Here is a 26,432-nt window from a genome sequence, read left to right on the forward strand (position 1 = left end):
GACGTTCCCTCCTTCCTCTGTGTCAGGGGGAGCTGGGAGCCCCGGGCCCCTGTGGGGTCCATGGTCTCATCGTGAGTACATAACGTCTGTGTGTTCCTCCATCACAGCATCCCTCCAGCCCTCCACCTCATTCCCCCCTCCGGGTTCGGTTTCTCCTCATGCGTGAATGACTCACAGATTGGAGATTTCTGTCATGTCAACTTTCTTTGTTTGCTCATATTGTGTGAAGTACATTTTTCTCTATTCGTCTAATTTATTTGATTGGAAAATGGTGTTGCTGTCTGCTGCAACACCCTAATTTCCTTAGTGGGATGAATGAATGACACCTTCACTCATCTTATCGTTATGATATCAAGTTAAAGATAACTGCAGATACAAGGCAGGTCAACGTGGACGTATGTCGTGAGTGTTTCCTGTTCTAAGTGTGTGTGTCAGGAGTTTGTCCTGTTCTAAGTGTGTGTGTCTGGAGTGTGTCCTGTTCTAAGTGTGTGTTCTGTGCGCCACGGCAGGGGGACATGGGGCCTGGAGGTGTGATTGGCTTAGCAGGACCTCCGGGACTCAAGGTAAAGACTGATGACTGGTCGTTCACAACGTGTTCAACTAGCTACTCTCCATATGTATATGTAGACATTAAGATCAATATCACATCCACAGCAACTAACAGTGAATACAGAGTCAAATGTCATTCAGCGGCAGGTATGGGTCAGGAGGTAGAGGTTTTACAGTGTCACATGTCATTGAGGAACGGTTAGGGGATAGACACGGAATACAGAGTCACATGTCATTCAGGAGCAGGTAGGGGTTTGAAGGTTGAGGTTAGACAGTGTCAGATGTCATTTAGGAGCAGGTAGGGTTTAGGAGATAGGTGTTAGACAGTTAATACAGTGTTTTATATCATTGAGACTGTTCCTCATGTCATTGAGGAACAGTTAGGGGTTAGACACTGATTACAGTGTCACATGCCTTTTAGGAGAAGGTAGGGGTTAGACAGTAGATACAGAGTCAGATGTAAATCAGGAGCAGGTAGGTGGTGGAGGTAGGGGTTAGACAGTAGATACAGAGTCGGATGTAAATCATGCAAGCACGCAAGGGTTAGGAGGTATCTTGCTCTTCCTAGGTTGCGTAAAGAAGTGAGGGAATCAAACCCACAAAATGTTGGTTTAGAGTTTAACACCTTAATCAACAACACTATAAACCATCCTCAATGAAGTTTTTATTTCAAATGGAAAAAAGCGTGTGGTTCCCGCATAACAATATTTACCGCTAGTCTGTAAATATTGTTATTCAGACCATCTTAAAAAATGCAGAATAAATACACAAAAAGAATAAACTCTCTAAGTAAACCAAACATAACTTCAGACAAACATAAACAGTGCAAGCTGATAGTGCTCCGAAGATTTATGAAATAGCACTCTTCTATATAAATGTTGTTTAAATAAAACATATTTAATGCAACCTCTAGGACACAGACAGTCCCCGAAAACTCTGCTTCCTCCATGTGGATTATTAAAGTCCCTTCACGTTTATTGTCTGGTGGGGAGAGCTACAGCGAACTGCTGCTACATTACTTTATCTCATATTCTTGTGTTTTCAAAGATGAGTTTCTGTATTTCTAGATGACTGTGTTTCGATATTCCCAGAAGACTGTATTTCGGTACTCCTAGATGACTGTGTTTCTGTGATGACTGTTTCTGTATTCCTAGATGACTGTGTTTCTCCTAGATGACTGTGTTTCTCCTAGACGACTGTGTTTCTGTATTCCTAGATGACTGTGTTTCTTTATTCCTGGGTGACTTTGTTTCTCCTAGATGACTGTGTTTCTGTATTCCTAGACCACTGTTTCTGTTTTCCTAGAGGACTGTGTTTCTGTATTCCTAGACTACTGTTTCTGTGTTACTAGATGACTGTGTTTCCTAGTTGAGTGTGTTTCCGTGTTCCTAGATGAATGTGTTTCTCCTAGATGACTGTGTTTCGGTATTCCTAGATGACTGTGTTTCTATATTCCTAGGGAGTTCCGGGCAATCCAGGGGAACCAGGACTGAAAGGTGATAAGGTGATCTGATTATGTCTTCCATAGTTTATTCAATAAAGTATATTGTTTTAGAAAGCTATATTATGTATTTATTCTCTCTCAATCTCTCTCTCTCTCTCTCTCTCTCTCTCTCTCTCTCTCTCTCTCTCTCTCTCTCTCTCTCTCTCTCTCTCTCTCTCTATATATATATATATATATATATATATATATATATATATATATATATATAGTTGAGGAGTGATATTTCCGCTACTCTGTATGTGAAGGCCTATCTCGACCGTTCAGATCCATGCTAGTAATTATTTTATCAGGAAACACAGAACATGCAACGGTGACAGAATACAGATCTATATATCAATGTTATTAATCTGAGTCTCCATTCAACCTGATTGATTAAAGTGTGTGTGTGTGTGTGTGTGTGTGTGTGTGTGTGTTGGTGTGTGTGTGTGTGTGTGCGTGTGTGTGTGTTGGTGTGTGTGCATGTGTGTGTGCGTGTGTGTGTGCGTGTGTGTGTGCGTGCGTGCTTCGTTCTCAGGAGGAAGTGGGTATACCCGGCGAGCAGGGTGAACACGGTTTCCAAGGCGACAAGGTACGTTCTCATTTCTTATTCGTCAGAATCGACAAATATTAGCCCTTCGACGGCGCCCTCCACGGCCCTGCTCGATGGTTAAGAGGTGGTGTGTTCCCCTTTGTAGGGTATCGTGGGGTTGCCAGGGTTACCGGGACAACGTGGGAAACCTGGATCCCAGGTATGGTCTCACACTGTTCGGAAACACCTGATAATGTTCCACGTCCGCCTTAGCTGAGAGAAAGATCTTCCGCCAAGTCTCAAAATGAATCTCAAGTCTGATAACGTGCAAGGAAAAACCTGAGAGTGTCCGTTATTATTCTGCCTAGTGTGAAAATCCCGCAGCCCAAAATATGATAATATTCTTGTCACACTTTGAAAAGATTCTGCCGATGACTTTGCAGGCTTCGTTAACAAAGGTGGGATTAAGTAAAAAGTACTATAAATGTAAATCTGATTCCTGAACACCCCCATATATATATAGATAACAACAGCATCATGAGCTTGTTTGATGAGCTTGTTAAGAGAGGCAGAGAGGCCGATCTCTATCTGTCTGGGCTACTTAACCGTTCCTTCATGACGGATGTTTGTGTGTTCCAGGGGAAACCAGGAGACAGCGGTCCTGCTGGCCTGGCCGGCCCTCCCGGCCCGGAGGTAAGATATTACCCGGGAGGGGAACACGAGTGTATGTTTATATAAATACTCTTCATGAGAGTGTTTTGGAAAACATTCCCGTCTGCTAAATCGGCTCCATTCCCGCAAGGTTGGACCGTAGGCGAAAGCTGGACCCTGATGTTTTCTCCAAAACACAAATCTGAGAAATTATTTTATTGATTTCCACAAGTATTTTTTTCCCTTCACCGTACGAAGCAAGCCTCTCCGGTATTAGGGAGACAGCCTAGCGTGACAGCCCCACTTCACTCTGAGATAACCGTCTATTTAAATGTACATCTCAAGTTGATTCAACAGGGGGTTGAATCAACTATTTCCTGGCACTTATTGTATGTTGTGCGTCGGCGTGACGGTGCATTGTTGAATACAGGGAATGGGTTAACCTAAAACCTTGTAAGAGCTTGGCACTTGTTTCTATGAACCTCCTTACTGCACCGACAGCGATATATTGTTGTATCTCCTTCTTTTAACAAATGTACTGATTGTAAGTCGCTTTGGATAAAAGCGTCTGCTAAATGCCCTACATGTTAATGTAAATGTGAATGGGTCGATTTGAGGACAGAACGGTTCTCATGGTTCACGTTCTCCCTCCTCACTCCAGGGGTTCCCCGGGGATCTCGGCCCACCGGGACACAACGGCCCCGAGGGACCCAAGGTTAGCGTGACCTTTGACCTGTTATCACCCAATCACAGAGCAATGCTTAGCGCTCGCCACCTGAGCTGCAGAGGCAGACGTCATGTTGTGCTCTATCTCTCCCCAGGGTAGGGCCGGGCTCCGAGGGTTTCCTGGACCCAGCGGGATCCCTGGACCGGAGGTGAGCTGCTCAGTGGGTCGGACTCTGCGTTATTAAGGGGCATCCGATGCTTTTCGTTCCTTATTAGGGTTGGGAATCACAGAGTACCTCTCGATACGATACAATACACGATACATGGCCCGCAATATAACATAGCGATACAGAGATTCTGCAATTATCAATGTATTGTTAGTCAATCCTATGATGATACATCATGATTTATTTCTAACGAAGAGATGATTAAATACATCTTAAATAACAAACACAAAGATCTTCGTTAGAGAGAGGGAGATGCATTTGGAAACCATTCGGTTCTTCTGAAGCCCTGTGCTGCAGACAACACAAAGAGCATGAACTTTCCGTTCGCTTCTCCTCCATGTCTGCTTTTTCTAACCTTGTGACTCTTTCGTCTCGTTGCCAGGGTGACGAAGGCCCACCTGGGCCGGCTGGACCATCTGGCCCAGAGGTGAGCACCCATTGGATAAGAGATGTGTGGCTCTCGACCAATTACAGGGTTATCGTGGTTCATGCCTTCCCCCACAAACTCCATAACATACACACAGTGGGACTGGTGTCTTCGTGTTGATCCCAGCCTCAAAGGAGGGATGCAGCCAGTCTTGTGTGGTGAGATTTTGGCGGGAACATGTTCATTGTTCTCAAGCTATGCTCCGAAACATATGGCGTCTCTCCTATCGCCATGAAGGTCGGTTAGGAAATTGCTATGCACACAGTGAAGAGAAAGGTCTTGATGTGTGCTAAGGGAGGGACTATGAAGCAACAACAACTTATTCTCTACATACAAGACATAAAGGAGCTGTCCAAAACTTGAATTTGAGATTTGAATCAGTTGGTGAATGGTTATTATTAAGTCTGAAATCTCCAAAAAGTAGACTTCCACCGTTTCACAGTGTTCATCATGTAGCATTTCTTTTGGAGACCAACTAAAGTTATTCTGTAAAGTTAGCTTTTTGTGTTATGAAACGTATTCACACATTTTACACTATCTTGTTAAATATATCCTTTCACTCATTTGATCAGCTCTTCATAAAACAGTTTTGAAAATAGAGTCGACCGTATACTACGATAAGAACAGCAGGGAGCCAGACAAATGATCAGTCAGACGTCTCCCCCCGGCTGGCTGTGGTTGATCACACCCGGCTCTGAGCTCTCTGGAAATGTGCTCAAAACAAAGCACTAAAGGACCGGGTCGCCTCTCTGAATATCAAGAACCCCTCGGAGCGGGCGTCTCTCTGCCTCTGTGAAGACTTTATGACTTCACCCGTCCTCGAGCTGCTCAAACACAAGGCCTCCGCACCGCCGCTGCACTGTTTGTCTTTTATTTGGCGTGTTTGTACATGTACATATCAGAGCAGAGCTTCACCCCGGACTGTGTGTGTGTGTGCGGGGGTTGTCCCCCAAACCGCAGTGCACTGACTGTGTGTCCTCTCCCCCGTCCCCCGTCCCCCGTCCCCCGTCCAGGGCAGAGCTGGGAGGCCGGGATTCGGAGGCAGCGCCGGCCCAGACGGTCTCAAGGTCAGGGCCTCGTTAGCATGCGCCGCGGTGGCGTCAATGTCACCTCAGTGCGGAACACGGTCTTTTAGGATAATGCATTAAGTGAATGTGTGTAAATGAGATGTTAATTCCCCCCGTTGCGCCCAGGGGGAACGGGGCTCTGAGCACATTTCCACTCATTTGAACTTAAGCAGGAAGGCGTGAATACGTTGGCGATATGCTAATGAGGTCCTCCCACACAGGGGGAGACGGGCTTAAGTGGCGAGGTCGGAGCGCACGGAGAGAAGGTAGAGTACTTTTTATTAACACTCGCTCCCTCGTGGTCATGCTTTGTCTTTGTGTTTTATCTGTCCTCCAGTGTGTGTGTGTGTGTGTGTGTGTGTGCGTGCATAAGAGAGTGTGTTTGTGTGTGTTTCGGTTAGCGAGTACATTTGTGGGCGTCAGTGTGTGTCTGTGTGTATTTGTGGGTGTCATGTGTGCACCTGTGTACACATGTGTGTGTGTGTGCATGTTTGAGGGACTTTGTGTGTGTTTGTGCTTTGCTCTCTGATGCTGTGTTTGTGTTTGGGCTCCGGTTGATGGTAATGCGGCGTGTGTGCACATCTCTATGTTGAATTTCGTCTGCATGTAAAAGATAAATAATGTCACAGCTTAGCATTGAGCACGGCTCGCTCATGAGTAGGTTTCCATGAGCGAGATACCTCACCCTCACTGATCCCCAACGGCTGGCTGTCGCCTTGACTGGCTACGGGTGCATGAATGGGTGACTGAACAGGTCTATGAATGAGTGAATGAATGAGTGTATGAATGGGTGAATATGAGCCACTGATTGTGAAGTGTTGAAGTGTGAAGCGCTATGTAAACACATTCAAACATGACCTCTCTCTCTCTCTCTCTCCTCGTGTTAAACCAGGGGCCACCTGGGTTCCTGGGGCCTGTGGGGGAGCCAGGCATCGCTGGAGAAAAGGTTAGCATGCCGTGAGCCGTGCGGGTCATGGTTGTGGTGGTGGTGGTGCTTGGGGTGGTGGTGGTGGTGGTGGCGGTGGTGGTGCTTGGGGTGGTGGTGCTTGGGGTGGTGGTGGCGGTGGTGCTTGGGGTGGTGGTGGTAGTGCTTGGGGTGGTGGTGGTGGTGCTTGGGGTGGTGGTGGTGGTGGTGGTGGTGGTGGTGGTGGTGGTGGGGTGGTGGTGGTGGGGTGGTGGTGGTGGTGGTGGGGTGGTGGTGGTGGAGGTGGTGCTTGGGGTGGTGGTGGTGGTGCTTGGGGTGGTGGTGGTAGTGCTTGGGGTGGTGGTGGTGGTGCTTGGGGTGGTGGTGGTGGTGGTGGTGGTGGTGTGGTGGTGGGGTGGTGGTGGTGGGGTGGTGGTGGTGGAGGTGGTGCTTGGGGTGGTGGTGGTGGTGGTGGGGTGGTGGTGGTGGAGGTGGTGCTTGGGGGGGTGGTGGGGGTGGTTGTGGTGGTGCTTGGGGTGGTGGTGGCGGCGGCGGCGGTGGTGCTTGGGGTGGTGGTGATGGTGGTGGTGGTGCTTGGGGTGGTGGTGGTGGTGGTGGTGGTGGTGGTGGTGGCGGTGGTGCTTGGGGGGGTGGTGGGGGTGGTTGTGGTGGTGGTGGGGGTGGTTGTGGTGGTGGTGCTTGTGGGGGTGGTGGTGGTGGTGGTGGTGGTGGTGGTGGTGGCGGTGGTGCTTGGGGGGGGGTGGGGGTGGTTGTGGTGGTGGTGGTGGTGGCGGTGGTGCTTGGGGGGGTGGTGGGGGTGGTTGTGGTGGTGGTGGGGGTGGTTGTGGTGGTGGTGCTTGTGGGGGTGGTGGTGGTGGTGGTGGTGGTGGTGGTGGTGGTGGCGGTGGTGCTTGGGGGGGGGTGGGGGTGGTTGTGGTGGTGGTGGTGGTGGCGGTGGTGCTTGGGGGGGGGTGGTGGTGGTGCTTGGGGGGGTGGTGGGGGTGCTTGTGGTGGTGGTGCTTGTGGGGGTGGTGCTTGTGGGGGTGGTGGTGGTGGTGGTGGTGGTGGTGGTGGTGGTGGCGGTGGTGGCGGCGGTGGTGGCGGCGGTGGCGGCGGCGGTGGTGGTGTGGAGGATGAAATGTGTACGGCTTGTCTCTTCTCCACCACCACCCCCCCAGCCCCCCTAACACGAGGTGGTGTTGGTGGAGTATGAGTTGTGTGACGCTGCGTGACTCGGCTCCTGACGATGATCTCCTCTTCCTCTCCTCTTCCTCAGGGCGAGCGAGGGGAGGTGGGAGATCCCGGACCGCAGGGGGTGAAGGGAGCGACGGTAAGGCGCTGGTCTGGACCGCAGCCCTCCTACCACTGGGGGGCGCTCTGGCAGCATTTGTGGTCAAGTTATGATGATGATGATGATGATGATGATGATGATGATGATGATGATGAAGATGGTGAGGATGAGGATGATGATGGCAGGGAGGATGTGATGAAGATGATGGAGATGAGGAGGAGAATGATGATGATGGTGAGGATGAGGATGATGGTGTTGAGGATGAGATGAGGATGATGATGGTGAGGATGAGGATGATGGTGTTGAGGATGAGATGAGGATGATGATGTTGAGGATGATGTGATGGTGAGGAGGATGATGAAGATGATGATGATGATGATGATAATGTGTTAGTGTTCTGTGATAATGAGAATGATAAAAACGGAATGGCATATACGTTATGAAACGGTACTAAGTTAAACAGGAGCCAATAAGAAGGTTTGTGTTGGATTAGTAAGGTGGCTGTCTCTAGAGGAGGAGATTTATTGATCCATGATGGGATGTCGCATGGCATATCTGCCGAACAGGATGTGGCTTCAGTGAGAATACAGATGTTAACATCTTCCAGCGGGGGAGGAGAGTCAGGGAGTCATGTTTAGGTGCAGTCAGCAATGTATACAAAAGGCTTGCTAAACAAACCAGTTTTTGAAGTAAATAAGGTTATTTAGGTGAGACACACGGCACGACCGGCGGCATGTGGCTCAGGAGGGAGAGCGGGTCGGCTGGTCACCGGAAGGTTGCCAGTTCGATCCCCGGCTCCTCCTAGCTAGAGTGCCGAGGTGTCGCTGAGCAAGACGCCTCACCCTAACTGCGCCCGACGAGCTGGCTGTCACCCTGCATGGTTGACACCGCCGTCGGTGTGTGAATGCAATATTCTAAGTGCTTTGAGTGGCCACTGCTGAGAAAAAGCGCTGTATAAATGCAGTCCATTTACCATTTACTAGATATTAAAAGTGATTTGACCGCATCGTATTCACTGCAGCAGACTGAAGAGTGTCCTCTGTCCCCCTCAGGGTCATCCTGGCTCCCCTGGACAGAGCGGATCCCCCGGAGAGCAAGGCTTCCCAGTGGGTGAACCATCTCATTGGGACCCCCCCCCCCCCCAGCCCTCCGGCTGGTCTCTACGGTTCAGCGCCGAGCCGCCCTTCCACCCTGCTTGCTATTCTTCCTCTCGTCTCCGTGTTGTGTGACCCTGTGCACTCACAAAGCTGTTTGGGTTTTCATTTATTTTTCTCCTTCATCTTTCTGGCTCGCTCGCTTTGATGCTTTCTTGTTTGTTGCAATTCTGAAGATTTGTTCACATGAAAGCAGGAAGTGTTCCTTGGTGAGTTTTAGTCGATGTTGACGTCAAGAGGAATAAGACTGAGGCTTCTTCCGCTCTTAAGCTGAACCTGAGTGTCGTGCAAAACTGGATGAAAGTTCACGGCCCACTTTTTTTAAAAACAGATGCATGAAAAATGCATGAGCCAGAAGTTGGACGACAGGAAGCATCGGTCTCTCATCGATTTCTCCCCATCGTTGCTTTAGGGCCGTCCTGGTTCTCAGGGATCCATTGGTGTCCGAGGACCCAAAGGACTCAGGGTAAGAAACATTATTTTGTTTGTTTTTGTTATCATTTAGCAGGCTGGTGGAATAGTTAAGGAGTTTGATCCCCCCCACCGCCTGGCTTCCGTGATGCCTACCCCCTTCTCCCTTAACGACATGTTTCTGAAGTCCAAGTGAGTGGCTCTGGGTGAAAGCCTCTGCTGAAGTACTACTAACTAGTTGTACTCGTTAATAATTGAGAGTATTAATTTGTTCACACATGGTCACTTAGCTATCGGCTATCCGCAAACACAAAAAAACCTGTCTGCTTTGTATGTGTGAAGGCGAATCTTAATAGCGTTCTAAACTATCGTTAGGGGGCGTCGAGGGGTGAAAATCTTTAAAGCAAATGAGCTCAGGAGAAACGGACTCTGTCGTAAACCTCGCTTCAGCGCTTCAGACAACACCCCGCCGCTCCTGTACCCTGAAATATATGACCACGGCGGTGTCTTTAAAACAGCCGTAAATCCAACGCTAGCCAGGCTTCTCCGAAACCTCTGCGTCCGACCCTGCGTCAACAGCCCTCGGCCACGCCGGGGGATTGGGTCTGAATGAATTATTGATCTTACACGAGTAAGTGGTGTAATTAAGCTATTTTATCTTGTGGATGGCTTTTATATGGGTCCGTTGACATCATGGGAAGATACCCATTTCGGATTTAATAACTATAATTGCTTAAAATTGCATGACGACCTTTTGAAAGCAAAATTTAGAGCTATTAACAACACACCCACGTCTAACCAAAAAGTATTTTTTGTTGCGGAACAAAGAACTACTACAAACAATGCAATCCTATATTCAACATAAGGATGTGTATTTTCTTATGAAGACCGAATAAAGATAAACTAAACACATCATTTCAGCAGAATGCCGATCTTTGGCACTCTATCGGTCCTATAACATCATCACAGTCTCCAAAGACTCTTGCTTGTGAATAACAGACTGTTAGCCACTAACAGAATAACAGACTGTTAGCCACTAACAGAATAACAGACTGTTAGCCAGACCATTAAGGTAGAAATACATCTAAAGCACAAGTCTCCTTTAATAAAACCCCACAGTGGTCGGTAGCGGTCTGACGACAGCACCCAAACAGTAACATGACTAATTTGTAAGCGGCGTTGAGGGTTGACAGACTACATGGTGTGCTTACTTTTGGGCTCGCTGTACGAGTGCTTGGCTAAACAAGCCTCGTGAGCTTCCATGGCTTTCATGTTCGGTGGGAAGCCTCTGTGAAGCCACTGTTTGGCTTAATTTGAGAGGCGAGGATGAGTCAGCAGAATGCTCCAGACCAAGCCATGACCTTTCCAGAAGGGACCAGGCTTCACTGTACAATATCTTCAGTGTGCAGGCGCCAAATACTGCAGTCTTGTCTTGTGGCATCATGGAAATGGAGTGATGGAGAGTATTGGATGAAGAAAATAAATATGCTCTTCTTCTGTGTTCTTCCTTAGGGTCTATACTGTGTCCATTTATTTTGACGTTATTAATAACGTCACCCCCTAACCTTTGTTACTCCAAAGGGCAAGGAAATCTTCCCAAACATCAGGGGAAAATAAGAATCCTTGACTTTTACTTGCCCTTCCCCAGTTTGAATTGTTGTTTGCTTCCTACACGATATGAAAGCGACTCTACACAGAAAACATGGTTATTGCTGACCAGTTTCTCCCTAATATGGTACAGATCAATTAAGGGCTGTGATTGATGAGGCAGACTGAGAGGAAAAATGGCTGTGGTGACCAATCAGATGTTGGCTAATGTTCAGTTGGGGAGAGGAGGGGAGCTCTAGTCTATTGGCGCAAAGAGTGTCCTTACCAAGGCTTATTCAATGCACTTGTAAGCAACGAAGACCGTATCAATTATCACATCATATAATGTCATTATTCGGATCACACTTTCCAACACACTTTGAGAGTTTGCATGATATCTATAGTTAGTGTTATGTGCTTCAAGTAAGTAAAAGAGCTCCGAGAGAAATGTACTAACCCCCCCGTCATTGTTCACAGGGCCCTGTGGGTCCATACGGGCTCCTGGGAGGGAAAGGTTCTGCTGGAGTCATGGTAAGGAGGAGGTCAACAGCTACTAAGCTAAAACGTGGACCTCATAATTTATACCTTTCAATGAATGTGTCATATATGTATGACTCCACTACCTTGTTTTGCTATTTATGATTGTTTCAAAATGTGATGAGTCAGTTTATGTATTGAATCAGTTGATGTATTGATAATGTTTTGGCAATGAATGTAAAATGAATATGTGGTAATGAGCTCGAGATTTGAATGACTTCACTGATCACGGCAACCACACATTTGATATGTTGTTATTATGAATAAATAATAAAAACATTATATCTCACTGTGATAAATCACAGCACTCACTTTTGTACATTCATCCATAAAGATGCTTTGAATTCGATGTATTTAGCTTGTTACTTTACTCAGGGCTTTATATTCCCATAAATACCCAGCCTTCAAACTGAAGTTGTTATGAGGACATAATGGGGGACATAACCAATGTTTTGGGGGGACGTTAAAGGACTGCTTCTGTTGGTTGTTCTTGTAGGGCCTGGATGGTCCACCCGGAAAACCTGGGTTCCCTGGACAGATGGTGAGAATAGTCTCCTCATCACTCTATCCATCAGTAGCCTATTTTAAAGCTGCACTATGCACATTCTTCTGTTAGCGCACTCTTGTGGTTGGAGTTGTTGCTATAACGGTTGTCTGGAAATTTGTGATGCTTCTTAGTGACGTCAAGACTTTATTTACCATGGAAACCATGACAGATTCATTCTTTCAAGCCAGGAACCACTGGGATCTTTTCTGAACCTTTTAAACCTTATTAAAATCAGAAAAATACAAACTCTACATGAACAAATACCACATGACAAGTAGCACACATCCTATGCTATGAAGCTAGCGTCAAAGTTTCCATAGGTGGGGGCAAAAGTTGACCAGAATGAAACGATTCATAGAAAATGATTCCCTGGATGCATCGACTCATTGTTTTATTCTCCAGGAACGTTCTAGGTCAGACATTTCTTAATGGAGTTAATGGCTCCAGTAGAAAAGGTTGCATAGTGCAGATTAAACATCATTTGTGTAGACATGTCTTAAGCCTCCACCATAATTCATAAGTTATTACTGTGTCTGTCTGCTGTTCTGCCAAAGGGGAAGATCGGCGAGCGAGGAGAATCTGGACCGAAGGGATTTCCAGTAAGTGATGCAGTTCTTTTGTGGATTAGTCGCAGCTGATTTTGGGATGAGAATGTCTATGACATGGCTTTAAATCCCAATCAATCGTCGGCGCTGTGTGTGGTCTAAACGGTTGATGTTTCCTCCCAGGGTATCCAGGGACCATCAGGACCTCCTGGTGCCAAGGGCTTTGCAGGAGAGCCAGTGAGTTTCCAGACACCCAGCTGTCGGCAGGCTGGCCTCCCTCATTGGAGGAGATCCTGATACTTGAGACCACCATTGGGGAGAATGTTCTAGAAGGCCTCCCTTCCAAACGTTCTTACCCGTTCCTCCTCGACTGTCTGGTTTTTTGGATCTGGGCTCCCATTGTTTCTCATAAAAAAGCACTAACAGTAGCTCCAAAAGTCTTGCCTGCTCACAACCACCACAGACCTTTCCTTGTCGCCAGTTCCTCAGCTTGACAACATCTTAATCACTGCTGGATCCTCCCAATCCCTCAGAATACTGCTCGCTTGAAGAGCCCAGAGAGAGAGAGAGCGAGAGAGAGAGAGAGAGAGAGAGAGAGAGAGAGAGAGAGAGAGAGAGAGAGAGAGAGAGAGAGAGAGAGAGAGAGAGAGAGAGAGAGAGAGAGAGAGAGATTAATCCTTTTTCCCCCATTCTGTCCAAGATCTACAATGGGATGAATCAGACTCAACTTGATTTACACCGTCCACTTCCTGCAAAGGCAGATTTATCGTAGCCTGACTGTATCTCCATAACAGAATGCCTTTTACTATCTCCCACTGAAACGTCGGCCCAATTACCCTCGGGCGTCCCACCGCCTAGATAAAGCTACATCTCACAATCCATACCGGCTCAATGCCATTCTGCGCTCTTTTCTACTTTTTCTTTTGAACAACCGAAGATGTTTGTCCCAGATATGCGAACGCTGCCGACCATTATTCTGTTATTGATGCCTCTTCTCTGCCTCCAGGGGCCGGCGGGGCCCGCTGGATCGACGGGGCCTCTCGGAGACATGGGACCAAAGGTGAGTTTCATCACCTGTCAGCCTCGTGCGAGTCCCGCCCGCCTCACTGTGTAGTTAATATCGAGCTGGATTCGCTCGCCTTTGAAAAGCCCTCCTGTGTGTGTCTGTGACAGGGACCGCTGGGGAGGGCAGGGGCGAGCGGGCTGCCTGGTGATCCTGGAGAGAAGGTCTGTATCGCTCTGTACTCCCTTTATTCACATGAAGTCATTTAGTCAGAGGCAGCAGCCAAACACTCTCACAAGCTCGGCTGAAAACAATCAAAGCGTAAAGTAAAAATTGGAACTGTTAGCAAAACAAAGTGAAAGTGCTGCTGTGCCTGCCATAGAAATACTTATTGGTATTGTTAGCGCCAACAATCGTAGTGTCTACCAAGTGTCTGCTGAGTGGATTCCACGCTTCAAAGTGCTGTCCAAATTACACCACAACCAGCACAACTGTTCTGCTATGAATCCAGAGACAGCCATACAAATGGGCCGCAGGATACACAAACCGTTATGAGGAGATGTCTGGTTAGTTGACACAGTTGCTGTGTTGTTGTTGTTGTTGATGTTCTTCTGTCTGGCAGGGGGCCCCGGGTCCCATCGGAAGCCCGGGAGAGCTGGGCCTGATGGGTCAGAGGGTGAGTAGTACACCCATCACTGACTCACCGCAGACCCAGAAGTCTCTCTTTAATGTGCTTATGCATATTCCCTCTCACTTTGGCACGGCATTTTGTGTCAACCAGCGGAATAATTAGCGAGGCCCGAGTGGCCACCCTCCACTTCAAACGAGCTCATCAAAGTGTTCTCTTATTTATGCTGTAAACCCATAAAAGCTCTTGTTACAGTCGTTATGGTTTCCTTCTGCCAGGGGGAGGCTGGAGTGTACGGTGAGGTTGGAGCAAGCGGACCTGACGGAGTCAAGGTAGGGAGGATGGAAACCTCTGGGCGACGGATGACTGACACCCCACTGACATCACCGTACACAGTGTGACCCACTGTTGGGTTTCAAATTAAGTTTCCTGAGTCAAACTTAATTTTGTAAATGTTGACAAATGACAACCAAAAAGCACCATTTAAGGTAAAGCGTGTAGAATTGAGTGGCATCAAGCGGATTGAACTGGGCATAGAGGAAATGCAATATTCATAATTATGCATTTCTGTTTTTGTAAACCTTAGAATGAGCCCTTTGTATGTACATAGGGGGCGGGTTCTCATCCATGCAGCCCGCCATGTTTCTACGGTAGCCCAGAATGGACAAACGGCTCTAGAGAGGACATGTTTTTATGTTTTAATCATAATCGTTGTCTAATTTGTAAGCTATGACCTATAGTTCTACAGACTAAATAACTAAATACAATTGATGAATCTATCAGGAAACCTCTTCAACTGTTGGCTACTTGATGCTGTCGTACACGATGAGATCCTTTTGGAATCACCTACTGGCACCTTATAGACCAGTAAAGACATCCTACGTTGTATGAAAGCAAGGGGTGAGGTGGGGATTCAGTGGGTGGCAATCTGGAACCTCACCACTAGAGGCCACTAAATCCTAAGCACTGCAACTTTAAGGTCTACGCTGTGAATGTGTACCTGATGAACTGAGCTGCTCATCAATCCAATTCAAGTCATACTGCCTGTGAGCCTTGAGCTAAATTGGACCAGCGTTCTGTTGACTTTTGAGTGAAAACAGACAGTGTCTCTATTCTAGGAGATCTACTTTCTGGCAAGCATTGCGGGATAATTATTTTTTTTAACAGCAGCAAGGAAAAAAGCCTGACTGTCATTCAGAGCCAAGCTTCATGAAGCATGGCAGACAGACCCACAAACAGCTTTTGGCTGAGATTGTCGGTTACAAGGCCTAGACTGAAGCACAGAGTACAGCAGGAGATGGGTCTCAGATTAACGAGTTCACTGTCTACAGGAGGGTTTGTCATTCTGGGTTAGATGCTACATTTAGCCTGTCGCCAGTCTAGATTACTACTCCAGGGGTGTGGGGCTATTGTAGCTGGCTGATGTTAAACGCCCACCAACCACAAAATAGGGTTACGATCGACTGTGTTTACGATGGTTATTTCTCAGCGAGAGAAATCGTTACAACGCATTCCTGGTGGTCTGGCTTCAGTTAAAGTCCTGGGGAGAAAACTAATCAGGGCAACCAAGTGACACCTGAAGAAGTGTACCTGTACATTTAGTGTACAGGGTACAGGTATCACTTATCACTCTTCAATACTCTTTAAATACCAGCATTGCTCTAGTATTGTATTGTAAGTATTTTATTAGGTTATGAATATTTTAAGTGCAGTGTGCCAATAAATAAATAAGCTCATAGATACCTAAAATCACAAGAAACAATTGAAAAAACTTTTCTTTGGTCTCTGTGTTTGTGTTTTTGTGAATATTTTTAAATTGTCTCAATAAATCAATGAATAATCTAGAATAATCTAGGTTTCATGGCTGCTCACCGGTGCCTCTCGCTTTACGTCACCAGGGCGAGGCGGGCGACGTGGGGGCCGAAGGGGCCCAGGGAGAGAGGGGTCTGTTGGGCACCAAGGGGAAGGAGGGCCCCCCCGGGGCTCCTGGCCTGGTGGGGGTGAGGGTGAGTCACTGCGAACATCTTCACGTTGCCTGGCAACAAAAAACACAACAACACAGCGCTGTGTCTGTGTGCCAACCACCTGCTGTTCCTTCACTAGGGTCAAGAGGGTAAACCTGGAACAATCGGCCAACGAGGAAAAGCTGGAGACAAGGTTTGTCAAGCTGCAGTCACTTTCCTCCGCAGATCATATTTGACTTCCCCTACTCGTGTCAAGGTGGCGTCTCATGCGCATGAGGGTTTAATCGCCCGTGACGGTAAACAAACCATGAAGTCACCTCTGTAGGGACTCAGGGAGGAGTCAAAACAAAAAACACAAAACGCAGAGCACGCAAAAGTGGAAACCCTTTCATCGTGAGGTTTTTTTTAGGAGTTGTCCGAAGCAAGCGAAGGTTCTGGGCCCTCACGGTGCGCCTGATCCTCTGTTCTCTCTCCAGGGAAGCCAGGGCCCCCAGGGCCCGCTGGGCGAGACGGGGCCCGTGGGGGGGCAGGGCGAGCCGGGCCACGTCGGACCCAAGGGTGCCAGGGGAACCATCGGACCCACGGTAGGCACCATACGCACTAAAGATACGTTTCATGGTGCTAACGCTAACGCTAACCGCACCGGGGCTAATGATCCGCTCCCTGCAGGGGGCCCCAGGCAGGATGGGGCCACAAGGGACTCTGGGAGTGGCCGGGTATGAGGTGAGACGGTCCACACGCTGCACACATTCAGAAGGGATAAGGCTGCAGACCAGCCTGCCAGACCCAGAGATCCATCGTGGAAATGAGATAAATCTCGTGAAAAAACTAGGTTTAAATCTTCTCGAATGGAATGCAGACCAAAAAAACGCTGGGAGTAGCTTATAGCTCGATGAATGCTCTTCTGAAGACAGCTCTTTTGGCCAGCAACCCATTGTACTTTGTGGTCAGTCCGAACCCATTTGCATCATCCCCAAATCGCAGAGTCGGCATGGTTAATTGTTGTCCGTAACCCAATCCCTCTTACGGCCTTTATTCAACGACTGCAATCGCTTGCTCTATTCCCCCACTGAACAATGTCCTGTGTTGTCCTTCCAACAGGGACACAGAGGAGCCCAGGGCCCGGTAGGCCCGCCTGGACCAAAAGGTGAAAAGGTACACACTCCTTACATGCGTTGATCGTGGCCCTAATCGCTCATGGGAGCTTAATTGGCTGCGTGTTTTATACAGGAACGGGTGGTTTTGCATTAGCGGTGACATTTTCCTCACATTTAAAAACAGTTTTGCAGCACAGTCCCCGCCGTATTGTTTTGACAGATTGGAGTCATTGTTGCATAGCTAATGAGGTTCTGGGCTTCTGTAAGTATTCACTAAGAAACTCCTTATCTGAGCAGTAATAAGGGCGCAGGCCAAGGCTCATTAACACTTGAAATGTCATCGTATGCAATTAGGCACCTGGATCCCCCTGCATCCTCTCTCTGCTCTTTTCTGGTTCATCATATTCAGCCAAGAGGACTTGAATAGTACAAGAAATAGTTTTGTCAAAATAATCATCTCCCTGGCTCTGTGTGGGGATCAATAAAGTGCTGTAGTGACTGCTGTAATGGATAAAGCAATAGCTGCCGGTGTGAACAAGCTGAATCGGAGCCAAAGAAAAGCTTATCGGGATATCTAGAAGTGTGTGATTGTTTCGGAGGGCACCTGGGATCAAGGTAAATCGTACGCCGTGCTGACGCGTGCTGGTGCGTCCTGAGCAGGGATCTCGACGCTTTGTATTCACTGCTCCGGTTGTTTCCATTGTGCTCGGGAAAAACGTTGCGTTTGATTTACTTAGGATGTGCACAACACATGACGATGACGAAGAAACAAACGCACAAAAAGGGGATTATTCGACCGTACAGATGCAACGCACATGACCATAAATCCTCCCTCCTTCCTTGGCGATCGATGTAAGGCTGCTAATAAGGGACTGGGCGGGAGCCAGTTCGTCTGATTCGTGGGTAGTGAAACCACATTAGACGATGCGCTGTATATGAACAACGAGGCCCTCCCTCGGTTGAAACGGTTTGTGAATGCGGCAAACAAACCGCACCCCTGTGGCCTCGTGACTCCTCCCTCGTACCGGTGGTACCACTTTGCTGCTGTCTGTTCTCACTCGGTTCCTTTGTCCCGCTCAGGGTGAGCCAGGGGACGACAGCAAGGTGGAGGGACCGCGGGGCGCCGCTGGGGACAGAGTGAGTGACCCCCCCCCCCCCGCCTCCTCCTCCTGACCCGTGTCGGCATGACGACGCCGCCTGTTCTAACAATGGGTTCTGCTGTCCCACCAGGGTTCTCCGGGCGCCACGGGAACCAGAGGGGAACCGGGGGATCCAGGATACGAGGTGAGCCCAGAGTTCATGTCCCCAGCTCCTCCTCTGTTTGTTGTTCCATGAGGGGAACACCACCCTGGTTAGAGCCACGTTACTTTATTAACAACGCTGTTAGCAGCCGACCCTGTGGAACCCATTCATTATTAGTCTTTTCATTTAAGAGTTGATCATCTGCCTGTGGATCAGGGTTAGATACATAGGGATTTGAACCTGGCTGGAAGTCAAACGCCCAAGCCACTACCGCCTAACCCTTACCTGCTCTGTAATGACTTGTGTCTGCACTGTCTAACCCCAACCCTTTTCCTAAATGTCCCATCTCTGTACTGTCTAACCCCTACCTGCTCCTTAATGACCTGTCTCTGTACTGTCTAACCCCACGCTGCTCCTTAATGACTTCATTGAGAGGCAAATGACTTGGATCTGAATTCACTGTAAAGTGCTAACTGACCAACTGCTAATCCCTGGGGATAACTTCCTGTTTCAGGGCCAGCCCGGGCTGGACGGGGCCAGAGGTCAGGCTGGGGCCCCGGGCTCTCCTGTAAGTGTCCGTACGTTGCCTCTTCGCCATGAACACACCACACAACCACAGAGTCTGCAGAGCGAAATTACATAAATGTATAGACACACAAAGATCATATGGTCAGTGTGTGTATATTGGGTTATGAGATTCCTATTGATATTGGATGTTCTCCAATGTTCAATAGAGTGTCATGAATCATGATCCAGTTGATGCTTGGAGACCTTTCTTGCTTGAAGGGATGTTAATTAGAAATTTCTTCCAATTGCATCACACCTCCATTATTCATCGTTTTTTTGTTTTCTTTTGTTCAATGAATAGTTGAAGGGGAACCATCATGCTCGGCTGTTTTCTAATATGAGACGGTGCCGCTTCAAATGGTGCTGGGAGAACAAAGCTCTGTCTGCAACATCGACTCCGCTTCTGGGGGGAAATCACAGAAAAGTTGAACCATCTGCATCACTGGTCCAGGGTCTGTGGTGATGGCGTCAATGATCCAACTTTTGGAAACGGAGTTGATGTCGCAGACTGCGGTCTCGTACAATTCCTCTTTGAACCATCAGAGAGGAACACTACATGGGGGGATTGGGGGCTGCAGCACCCCTGGAGATTATCAGAACATGGAGTCATTTCTTTAAATTATATATACATATGTGTACATTTAATGATAATTTCTGAATAATGTATAATTTATTTGCCAATATAAAATTATGCATAAATATTGAGATGATGCTAATTAAACTTTAAGTAGATACGTTGACTGCCATAAGGCTGGTCAGGTTGAATAAACCTTGTTTTTGGGACGGCTTATGCTAACTATGACTGATTCACAAAAAACTATTTCTGATACTTTTAAGAGCCCGCATGATTTGAAAAAGGTCGCAGTGACAATAGAAGAAAATTAGTTGAGTAATTTGAGCACCGACCAATTTGCGTTTCAACACTTCTTAGTTTTCTTCCGCTTTGCGTGCTGCTGTCTGGTCGGGTTTATCAGGGGTGGGCTGATTGCCTCCCTGTGGGTTTGTGAGAGTCACCGACGGCTCTAGGCCGGGCCTGTTCCGCAGCAATCCTCATTGAAGTCAACTGATGAATGAATGAATTATTCGGCCCTATTCAAATAAATTACCAATCAATTTTTATCAACACCGGTTGAAAACTACTTCCCACAGGCGGCAATGAGCGGAACTTTGTGTATTTGAAAAGACCAGAGCGTGACGTTTTCCCTTTAATTGTAGAACCATTTCTCCATATGTTGATGGTTCCTCAAGGCTAGCCTGTTTGTGGTCAGTGTTGATTGGATGATTACTTAATTTTGTGTTTGTGTTTAATTATTTGCTTTTGCTTCAAATCTGCGAGTTGTCTCCAAGTGCTATGGATACACGTTGACTAACTCTCACATGCAAGTCAATCCGATTACAATCAACACATCACCCTTACGTCCTCAGGGCCACGCCGGACCCCGCGGACAGGGAGGGCTGAAGGGGTCCAAAGGTCACCAAGTAAGGACCGAAGGGGGACTCGTTGTTTCTGTCGTGTGTATCGCAATATATCGCACACCCCTGTCGTCGCTGGATTCACACATCCATTCATTCATTCATTCTGGGCACTTAGAAGAAGCTTTTGTCCAAACCGACTTACAGCGGTTCATGCACACATTCACACACCGACGGTCAGTGTTGTATAGTAGCGAAGTAGAAATACTTCGTTACTGTACTTAAGTAGTTTTTTTTGATATTTGTACTTCACTTTACTACTTATATTTCTCTGTACTTTTACTTTTACTTCGCTACATTTTGCGAAGAAAACGGATACTTTTACTCTGCTACATTTCCCTTGAAACCTTCGTTACTCGTTACAAAATCAACTCATCTTTAGAAAAAAAAAAAAGAATCATGAGAGATATGAGAATAACGTCGGGGACTGTGGTAGAACACAGACTGCGAGCCTGTTTGGCGAATCAGCTGTCCCAGCGCACGTTCGCAAAGCCCCCTTGCTTAGTTACTGTTGCTACGTCGATCAAAACTCCTACCACTGTCAACACACAAATGCATGGCTAGGACGAGGGCAAGGGCTATCAAAATTCTACTATTTGTATCAGGCTGGTTTGTACACGCAGTATTACAACACTATCGTATACACTTCAATACGCTGTATATGTGCCATTTTTGCTACAAAGCTAATTTAAATACCCTTTTTGGGAAGGGACTTAAGTTTTCCGAAAATCCGCGATCCTGGATGACACCAAAATCAATATTAAGTAACGTGTACCAGCGCTTGCGGGATAATAGGTCGGGCTACGATATCTGTCAGTGTCAGTGATTTTTTACTTGTACTTTTACTTTCAGTACTTAAGTACATTTAATATCAGAAAAGTACTTTTGATACTTAAGTACAGTAAAGATCAGATACTTTAATACTTTTACTTAAGTACTATTCTAAAAGGTGACTTTTACTTTTACTTAAGTAATTTTCCAGTAAGGTATCTGTACTTTTACTTAAGTATGGCTTTTGAGTACTTTATACACCACTGCCGACGGTGGAGTCACCCATGCAAGGTGCCTGCCAGCTCATCAGGACCAGTTAGGCTGAGGTGTCTTGCTCAGGGACACCCACCACACACAAACTAGCAACCTTCTGGTTACAAGTCAAACCACTCTACCTCCTGAGCTACTGCCGACACACGTGTGGCTTTGTGGGTGATTAATCTCTCTCTCTCTGCTCCAGGGCAAGGAGGGGAAGGCGGGGCCGAGAGGACTGTCTGGGAGCAGAGGATCCCCGGTGAGCAGAGACGCCGGTCAGATCGATGCTAGGAGAGAGTCCGTCTGAGATGCTAACTGTGACAGGCTCACTGTGTTAACTTGGGGATTGAACTGGTTCCTACTGGTTTTATGTTTAATTTGATACACTGCTTGGCAATCACAGTAATGGCTGTAAAACAATTGTATAATGTATACAGTTATATAATGTATATACAATTATACATAGCATCCTACAATCATTGTATACATAAAATCCGATCAATGCTGCAGCTTTTAAAAGTTTTCTCCACGGAAATGGAGCTGAATGATTGAACTGCGACCGTGAAGTTTCGAGATGTGTTGGTTCTCTTCCCAGGGTCCGGAGGGTCCAGCGGGCCCCCGGGGCGTGCTGGGCAGAGAGGGCCTGGAGGGGCCCTCGGGGATGGACGGGGCGGCTGGTACCGACGGAGTCAAAGGAAACAAGGCAAGAGAGCTCCCTTTGAAGCCTCCGACGTCACTCACAAGCAGTGGAGACAGTATCCCATAATCAATGTGCTCCTTTCTGTCGTTTCTATCATCGGCGTCCCCATCATCATCATCATCATCTTTCTCATCATCATCATCATCATCATCATCATCATCAACGTCATCTTTCTCCTCATCATCATCATCCTCCTCATTGTCCTCCTCCTCATCATCATCATCGTCATCTTTGTCCTCATCATCATCATCCTCATCGTCTTTGTCCTCATCATCATCATCGTCGTCTTTGTCATCATCATCATCATCCTCGTCCTTCTCATCATCATCATCATCATCATCATCATCATACTCATCATCCTCGTCCTTCTCCTCCTCATCATCATCATCATCATCATCATCATCATCATCATCCTCCATGCCGCTCTTCACCACCACCATCTGCCTCGTCGTCACCACCAGGGCGAGCAGGGAGGCGACGGGCTGTTGGGTCTGGCTGGCAAGGCGGGCCTGCAGGGGACGGCGGGCGTCCCGGGGCTGCCGGGGAGCCAGGGCGCGTTCGGCGCCAAGGTGAGTCCGGATCCAACCGGTCCGCCGGAAGTCCTCATGGGCTGTTAGCTAGAGCTATGGGCCCGATGCAAGACCGAAACTGACATGGAGTTTGTACCTTTGTGAATACATGTGTGTGTGTGTGTGTGCGTGTGTGTACGTGTGCATGAATCTATGTGTGTGTGCGCGTATATACTTGTGTGTGTGTGTGTGTTTGTGTGTGTATATCTGTTGTGCGTTTACATGTGTGTTTGTACATATGCATGTTTATGTGTGTGTGTATGTGTGCATGTTCCTTTGTGTGCATGTGCACACATACATGTGTGTGTGTATGTGTTTGTGCGTTTACATATGTGTGTGTGTACGTGTGCATGTGCCTTTGTGTGCGTGTGCGTATATATGTGTGTGTGTCTGTGTGCGTTTACATCTGTGTGTGTGTGTGTGTGTGTGTGCATGTTTATGTGTATTTGTACTTGTGCATGTTTGTGTGCGTGCGGGTGTGTGGGTGTGTGTGTGTGTATGTGTGTGTGTGTTTCTTTTGTGTGTGTGGTTAAGGGTGAGAGGGGTCTACCAGGACAAACGGGACCAATGGGGAGAAGAGGGATGATTGGTGGAATGGGGTTGCCAGGGAAACAAGGAGATCAAGGACCCGGAGGACATCCAGTGAGTACTGAAACGGTGGAAAACCGTTTTCATAACGACACACTGCGATAAGGTATTTGCTGGAAGTGTCAGTGGAATAATGCGAATTTTCACACTGTTTGTGTGTCTGTGTGTTGTGTTGCTTGTGTGTGGCTGTCTTTGTGTTTGTGTGTGTGTGTTGTTGTGTGCCTTTGTTTTGTGCGTGCGTGCGTGCATGTGTGTCTATGCATTTGCTTGTGTCTGTCTGTCTGTCTGTCTGTCTGTGTGTGTCTGTGTGCGCATTTGTGTGCGTCCGTGCGTGTCTGTGTGTGTGTCTAGGGGGAGGACGGTGATCAAGGTTTTCCAGGATTCTTCGGGATGTTTGGGCCTCAGGTGAGCCCCCCCGTTCCCCTCCTCTGCCTTCTCCTTCCCATCCTCGGTCTTCCTGTTCCCCTCTTCAGTCTTCCCGTTCCCTTCCTCAGTCTTCCCGTTCCCCTCTTCAGTCTTCCCGTTCCCCTCTTCAGTCTTCCTGTTCCCCTCTTCAGTCTTCCCGAACTGCCCTAGTCTGCTCTAGTAGAAGAGGGAGCTGCTTCACACGCGGGCTTGGAAGACCAGGTGGTCTGCAAGATCAACTCTGTGTCTGCTCAGCAGTCGGCAGAATGTGGCCCAGGTGGTAGAGCGGGGTCGGCTGGTAACCGGAAGGTTGCCGGTTAGATCCATGGCTCCTCCCGGAGTGTCGAGGTGTCCCTGAGCAAAACACCATGCCCTGACCGCTCACAACGAGGTGGCTGTCGCCTTGCATGGTGGACTCTGCCGTCGGTGTGCTTGAATGGGTGACTGTTACAATATTGTAAAGCACTTTGAGTGGCCACTGTTTAGAAAATCGCTGTATGAATGCATCACGCTTACCATTCAACAGTCGCATAACTGTAGGACCATTGATGTCCTGTTTGGACCAACCATTCGAAATATAAAATGGTTCTGGAATGGCGTTCCCAGGACCAAGTGGTCCAGTTTTTCCATATTCTCATTCTGCAGAAACAAAGCAGGTGCTGCGTGAGGCAGGTTGTTGTTCACCGCTGGTGTACGGAGCGTTACTTTGACATTACCAACCCCGCCGCGCGGGACGGCCGACCTTTAACAAACAAGGCTGTTTGTCGAGTTCATGAAAAGGCTGTTCTCAGGAGATGCTTAGTGAACAGGGAATTGTGTCGGGATTAGGAGTGTCTCCTCCGGGGTGTGTCTCCCTGTTTGGTGGGTGTCCACAGCGCAGTGGGACCACTGGACGAGCAGCTGCGACGTCCAATCAAACGAGTCGGAATACGTTCTAGCGACACTCTTTTTCGGGGTGTCGCGACTGCAGTGCTGAATCAGATGTGTTGTTTTCTAGGGTCCCCTGGGTGACTTGGGCCCCACAGGTATACAGGGGCCGAAGGGGCCCCGCGGACTGAGGGTAAGCTGAACAAGTACTTCACACGCAGACACACATATACACAGACGCACACACCCCGGGCCCAACACACACAGACCAGGCCACACACACACACGCAAACACACACACTGGGCCCCAGACACAGACACAGATACAGTCACAGACACACACACACACACACAAACCCCCCCTCCCCTAACGGGCCTTACACACTGACACACCCCCGGGCACCACAGACACATCACCCACACACACAAACACCCCCCCCCCCCCCCCCCCCCCCATACACACACACCTCGGGGCCCCACAGACACACACATATACCACACAATCAGAATCATGTCCTGTAAACCAGGCCTTGTCCAAGCCGTTGACCCGTCCCTTGTGTCCAGGGGATGGAAGGACCTGCCGGCCCCTCGGGCATCATCGGACCCAACGGCCACCTGGTACGTACCACCCCCTCCCCCCCCCCCGGCCCACCACCTTATGGAACCCCCTCCCTGGTTGGCTCTGATGGACTGACCCTGTGTCTCTCCTCTCTTCCTCAGGGACCCCAGGGGGACAGGGGCAGCCGGGGGGAGACGGTGCGTGGTGGTGGCAGTGTTCTGATGAATCTCTTCCTGTCTGCGGTGCTGCACAGAGTGGGGCCTCTTAGCGTGGGGGTGGGGGATGCTGCGGTCTGTGGGGCCCGCCGGGGGCCTCTTGCATTCAGAGGGTTGTTGCTATAAACACGGGGGCAGTGCGATGCGGCAGAAGTCATTTTGGGGGTGACAGACACTCACTTGGTGCTCATCGTGGGTTCTCTTAATGGGCCGGGCGTGCTCCTGGGCACAGGTCTAATCCACCAGATCACTCTCCCAGTAAAGACGCAGTGTGCAAAAGCAATTTTGGGTCGCCGAGTCGCACCCGAAAGGCAATAAAAAGTATATTATAGCAATTGAATATAGATTAAAAAACCAAACTGTTACACTGTGATAGTCACTCAAGCTCCCTGTAAGATGCAGTTGGGTTTCATTTTGTCTTCTCTTGTGTCCCTACAGGGACTGCAGGGGCCCAAGGTAAGAGCGCGCCCTCCTGGCTTTATTATCTGCAGCAGAGAGCCCGGGCGGAGCCACACATTAGCTCATGGATCATGTTGTTGTTAAAGGGTAGAGCTCCTCGCCGTTTTGAAGACTAACGTGAAGTTTGCTTCTTTCAGGGACCGCCGGGCCCCCGAGGACCCACAGGGGCCCCGGTAAGTCCAGCGTGTGAAGTTTTGTACCGTCGTCTTTAGCAGGAACCTGTACAGACGATCTGGTTGTGATCGGTGTGCTCTTTCTCTCTCTCTTTGCCTTGCAGGGACTTCCCAGTATGTATCCTTCATTGGTGAGAACGTTTTTCCGTTTTGTTTTGCTGTTATTTCCTATTTTTGATCCGCGAGGTTATTAGGTGTTATTTATTTTTATAATTTCTCTTCTACAAGTCATAAAGAACAGGCGAAAGGCAGGACTACAGCATAGCCTGAATGTCTGAGCCTAGGTCTAAAGCATTTAACAGAGTGATATTGATAACGATTA

At 48.2% G+C, this 26,432-nt stretch overlaps 1 protein-coding gene across 2 annotated transcripts in view; it reads left to right on the forward strand.

The window, feature by feature from the left end:
• col27a1b (collagen, type XXVII, alpha 1b) overlaps positions 1–26,432 on the forward strand; it is a 66,773-nt gene that overhangs the window by 36,599 nt on the left and 3,742 nt on the right. For both annotated transcript variants that reach the window (XM_030371281.1, XM_030371280.1), the window contains exons 14-56: positions 27–71; positions 510–563; positions 2,009–2,053; positions 2,568–2,621; positions 2,728–2,781; positions 3,201–3,254; positions 3,874–3,927; positions 4,034–4,087; positions 4,488–4,532; positions 5,546–5,599; positions 5,821–5,865; positions 6,492–6,545; positions 7,780–7,833; positions 8,847–8,900; positions 9,361–9,414; positions 11,424–11,477; positions 11,980–12,024; positions 12,585–12,629; positions 12,759–12,812; positions 13,582–13,635; positions 13,749–13,802; positions 14,201–14,254; positions 14,485–14,538; positions 16,105–16,212; positions 16,310–16,363; positions 16,647–16,754; positions 16,840–16,893; positions 17,272–17,325; positions 18,348–18,404; positions 18,498–18,551; positions 19,024–19,077; positions 20,502–20,555; positions 21,781–21,834; positions 22,171–22,278; positions 22,737–22,844; positions 23,379–23,486; positions 23,784–23,837; positions 24,835–24,897; positions 25,269–25,322; positions 25,425–25,460; positions 25,917–25,934; positions 26,075–26,110; positions 26,215–26,241. In XM_030371281.1, the coding sequence (XP_030227141.1) occupies positions 27–71; positions 510–563; positions 2,009–2,053; positions 2,568–2,621; positions 2,728–2,781; positions 3,201–3,254; positions 3,874–3,927; positions 4,034–4,087; positions 4,488–4,532; positions 5,546–5,599; positions 5,821–5,865; positions 6,492–6,545; positions 7,780–7,833; positions 8,847–8,900; positions 9,361–9,414; positions 11,424–11,477; positions 11,980–12,024; positions 12,585–12,629; positions 12,759–12,812; positions 13,582–13,635; positions 13,749–13,802; positions 14,201–14,254; positions 14,485–14,538; positions 16,105–16,212; positions 16,310–16,363; positions 16,647–16,754; positions 16,840–16,893; positions 17,272–17,325; positions 18,348–18,404; positions 18,498–18,551; positions 19,024–19,077; positions 20,502–20,555; positions 21,781–21,834; positions 22,171–22,278; positions 22,737–22,844; positions 23,379–23,486; positions 23,784–23,837; positions 24,835–24,897; positions 25,269–25,322; positions 25,425–25,460; positions 25,917–25,934; positions 26,075–26,110; positions 26,215–26,241 (2,451 nt within the window). The remainder of the gene's footprint in view (positions 1–26; positions 72–509; positions 564–2,008; positions 2,054–2,567; positions 2,622–2,727; positions 2,782–3,200; positions 3,255–3,873; positions 3,928–4,033; positions 4,088–4,487; positions 4,533–5,545; positions 5,600–5,820; positions 5,866–6,491; positions 6,546–7,779; positions 7,834–8,846; positions 8,901–9,360; positions 9,415–11,423; positions 11,478–11,979; positions 12,025–12,584; positions 12,630–12,758; positions 12,813–13,581; positions 13,636–13,748; positions 13,803–14,200; positions 14,255–14,484; positions 14,539–16,104; positions 16,213–16,309; positions 16,364–16,646; positions 16,755–16,839; positions 16,894–17,271; positions 17,326–18,347; positions 18,405–18,497; positions 18,552–19,023; positions 19,078–20,501; positions 20,556–21,780; positions 21,835–22,170; positions 22,279–22,736; positions 22,845–23,378; positions 23,487–23,783; positions 23,838–24,834; positions 24,898–25,268; positions 25,323–25,424; positions 25,461–25,916; positions 25,935–26,074; positions 26,111–26,214; positions 26,242–26,432) is intronic.

The sequence above is a fragment of the Gadus morhua genome, chromosome 11 (genome assembly GCF_902167405.1).
Source record: "Gadus morhua chromosome 11, gadMor3.0, whole genome shotgun sequence".
Taxonomy (NCBI): Eukaryota; Metazoa; Chordata; class Actinopteri; order Gadiformes; family Gadidae; genus Gadus; species Gadus morhua.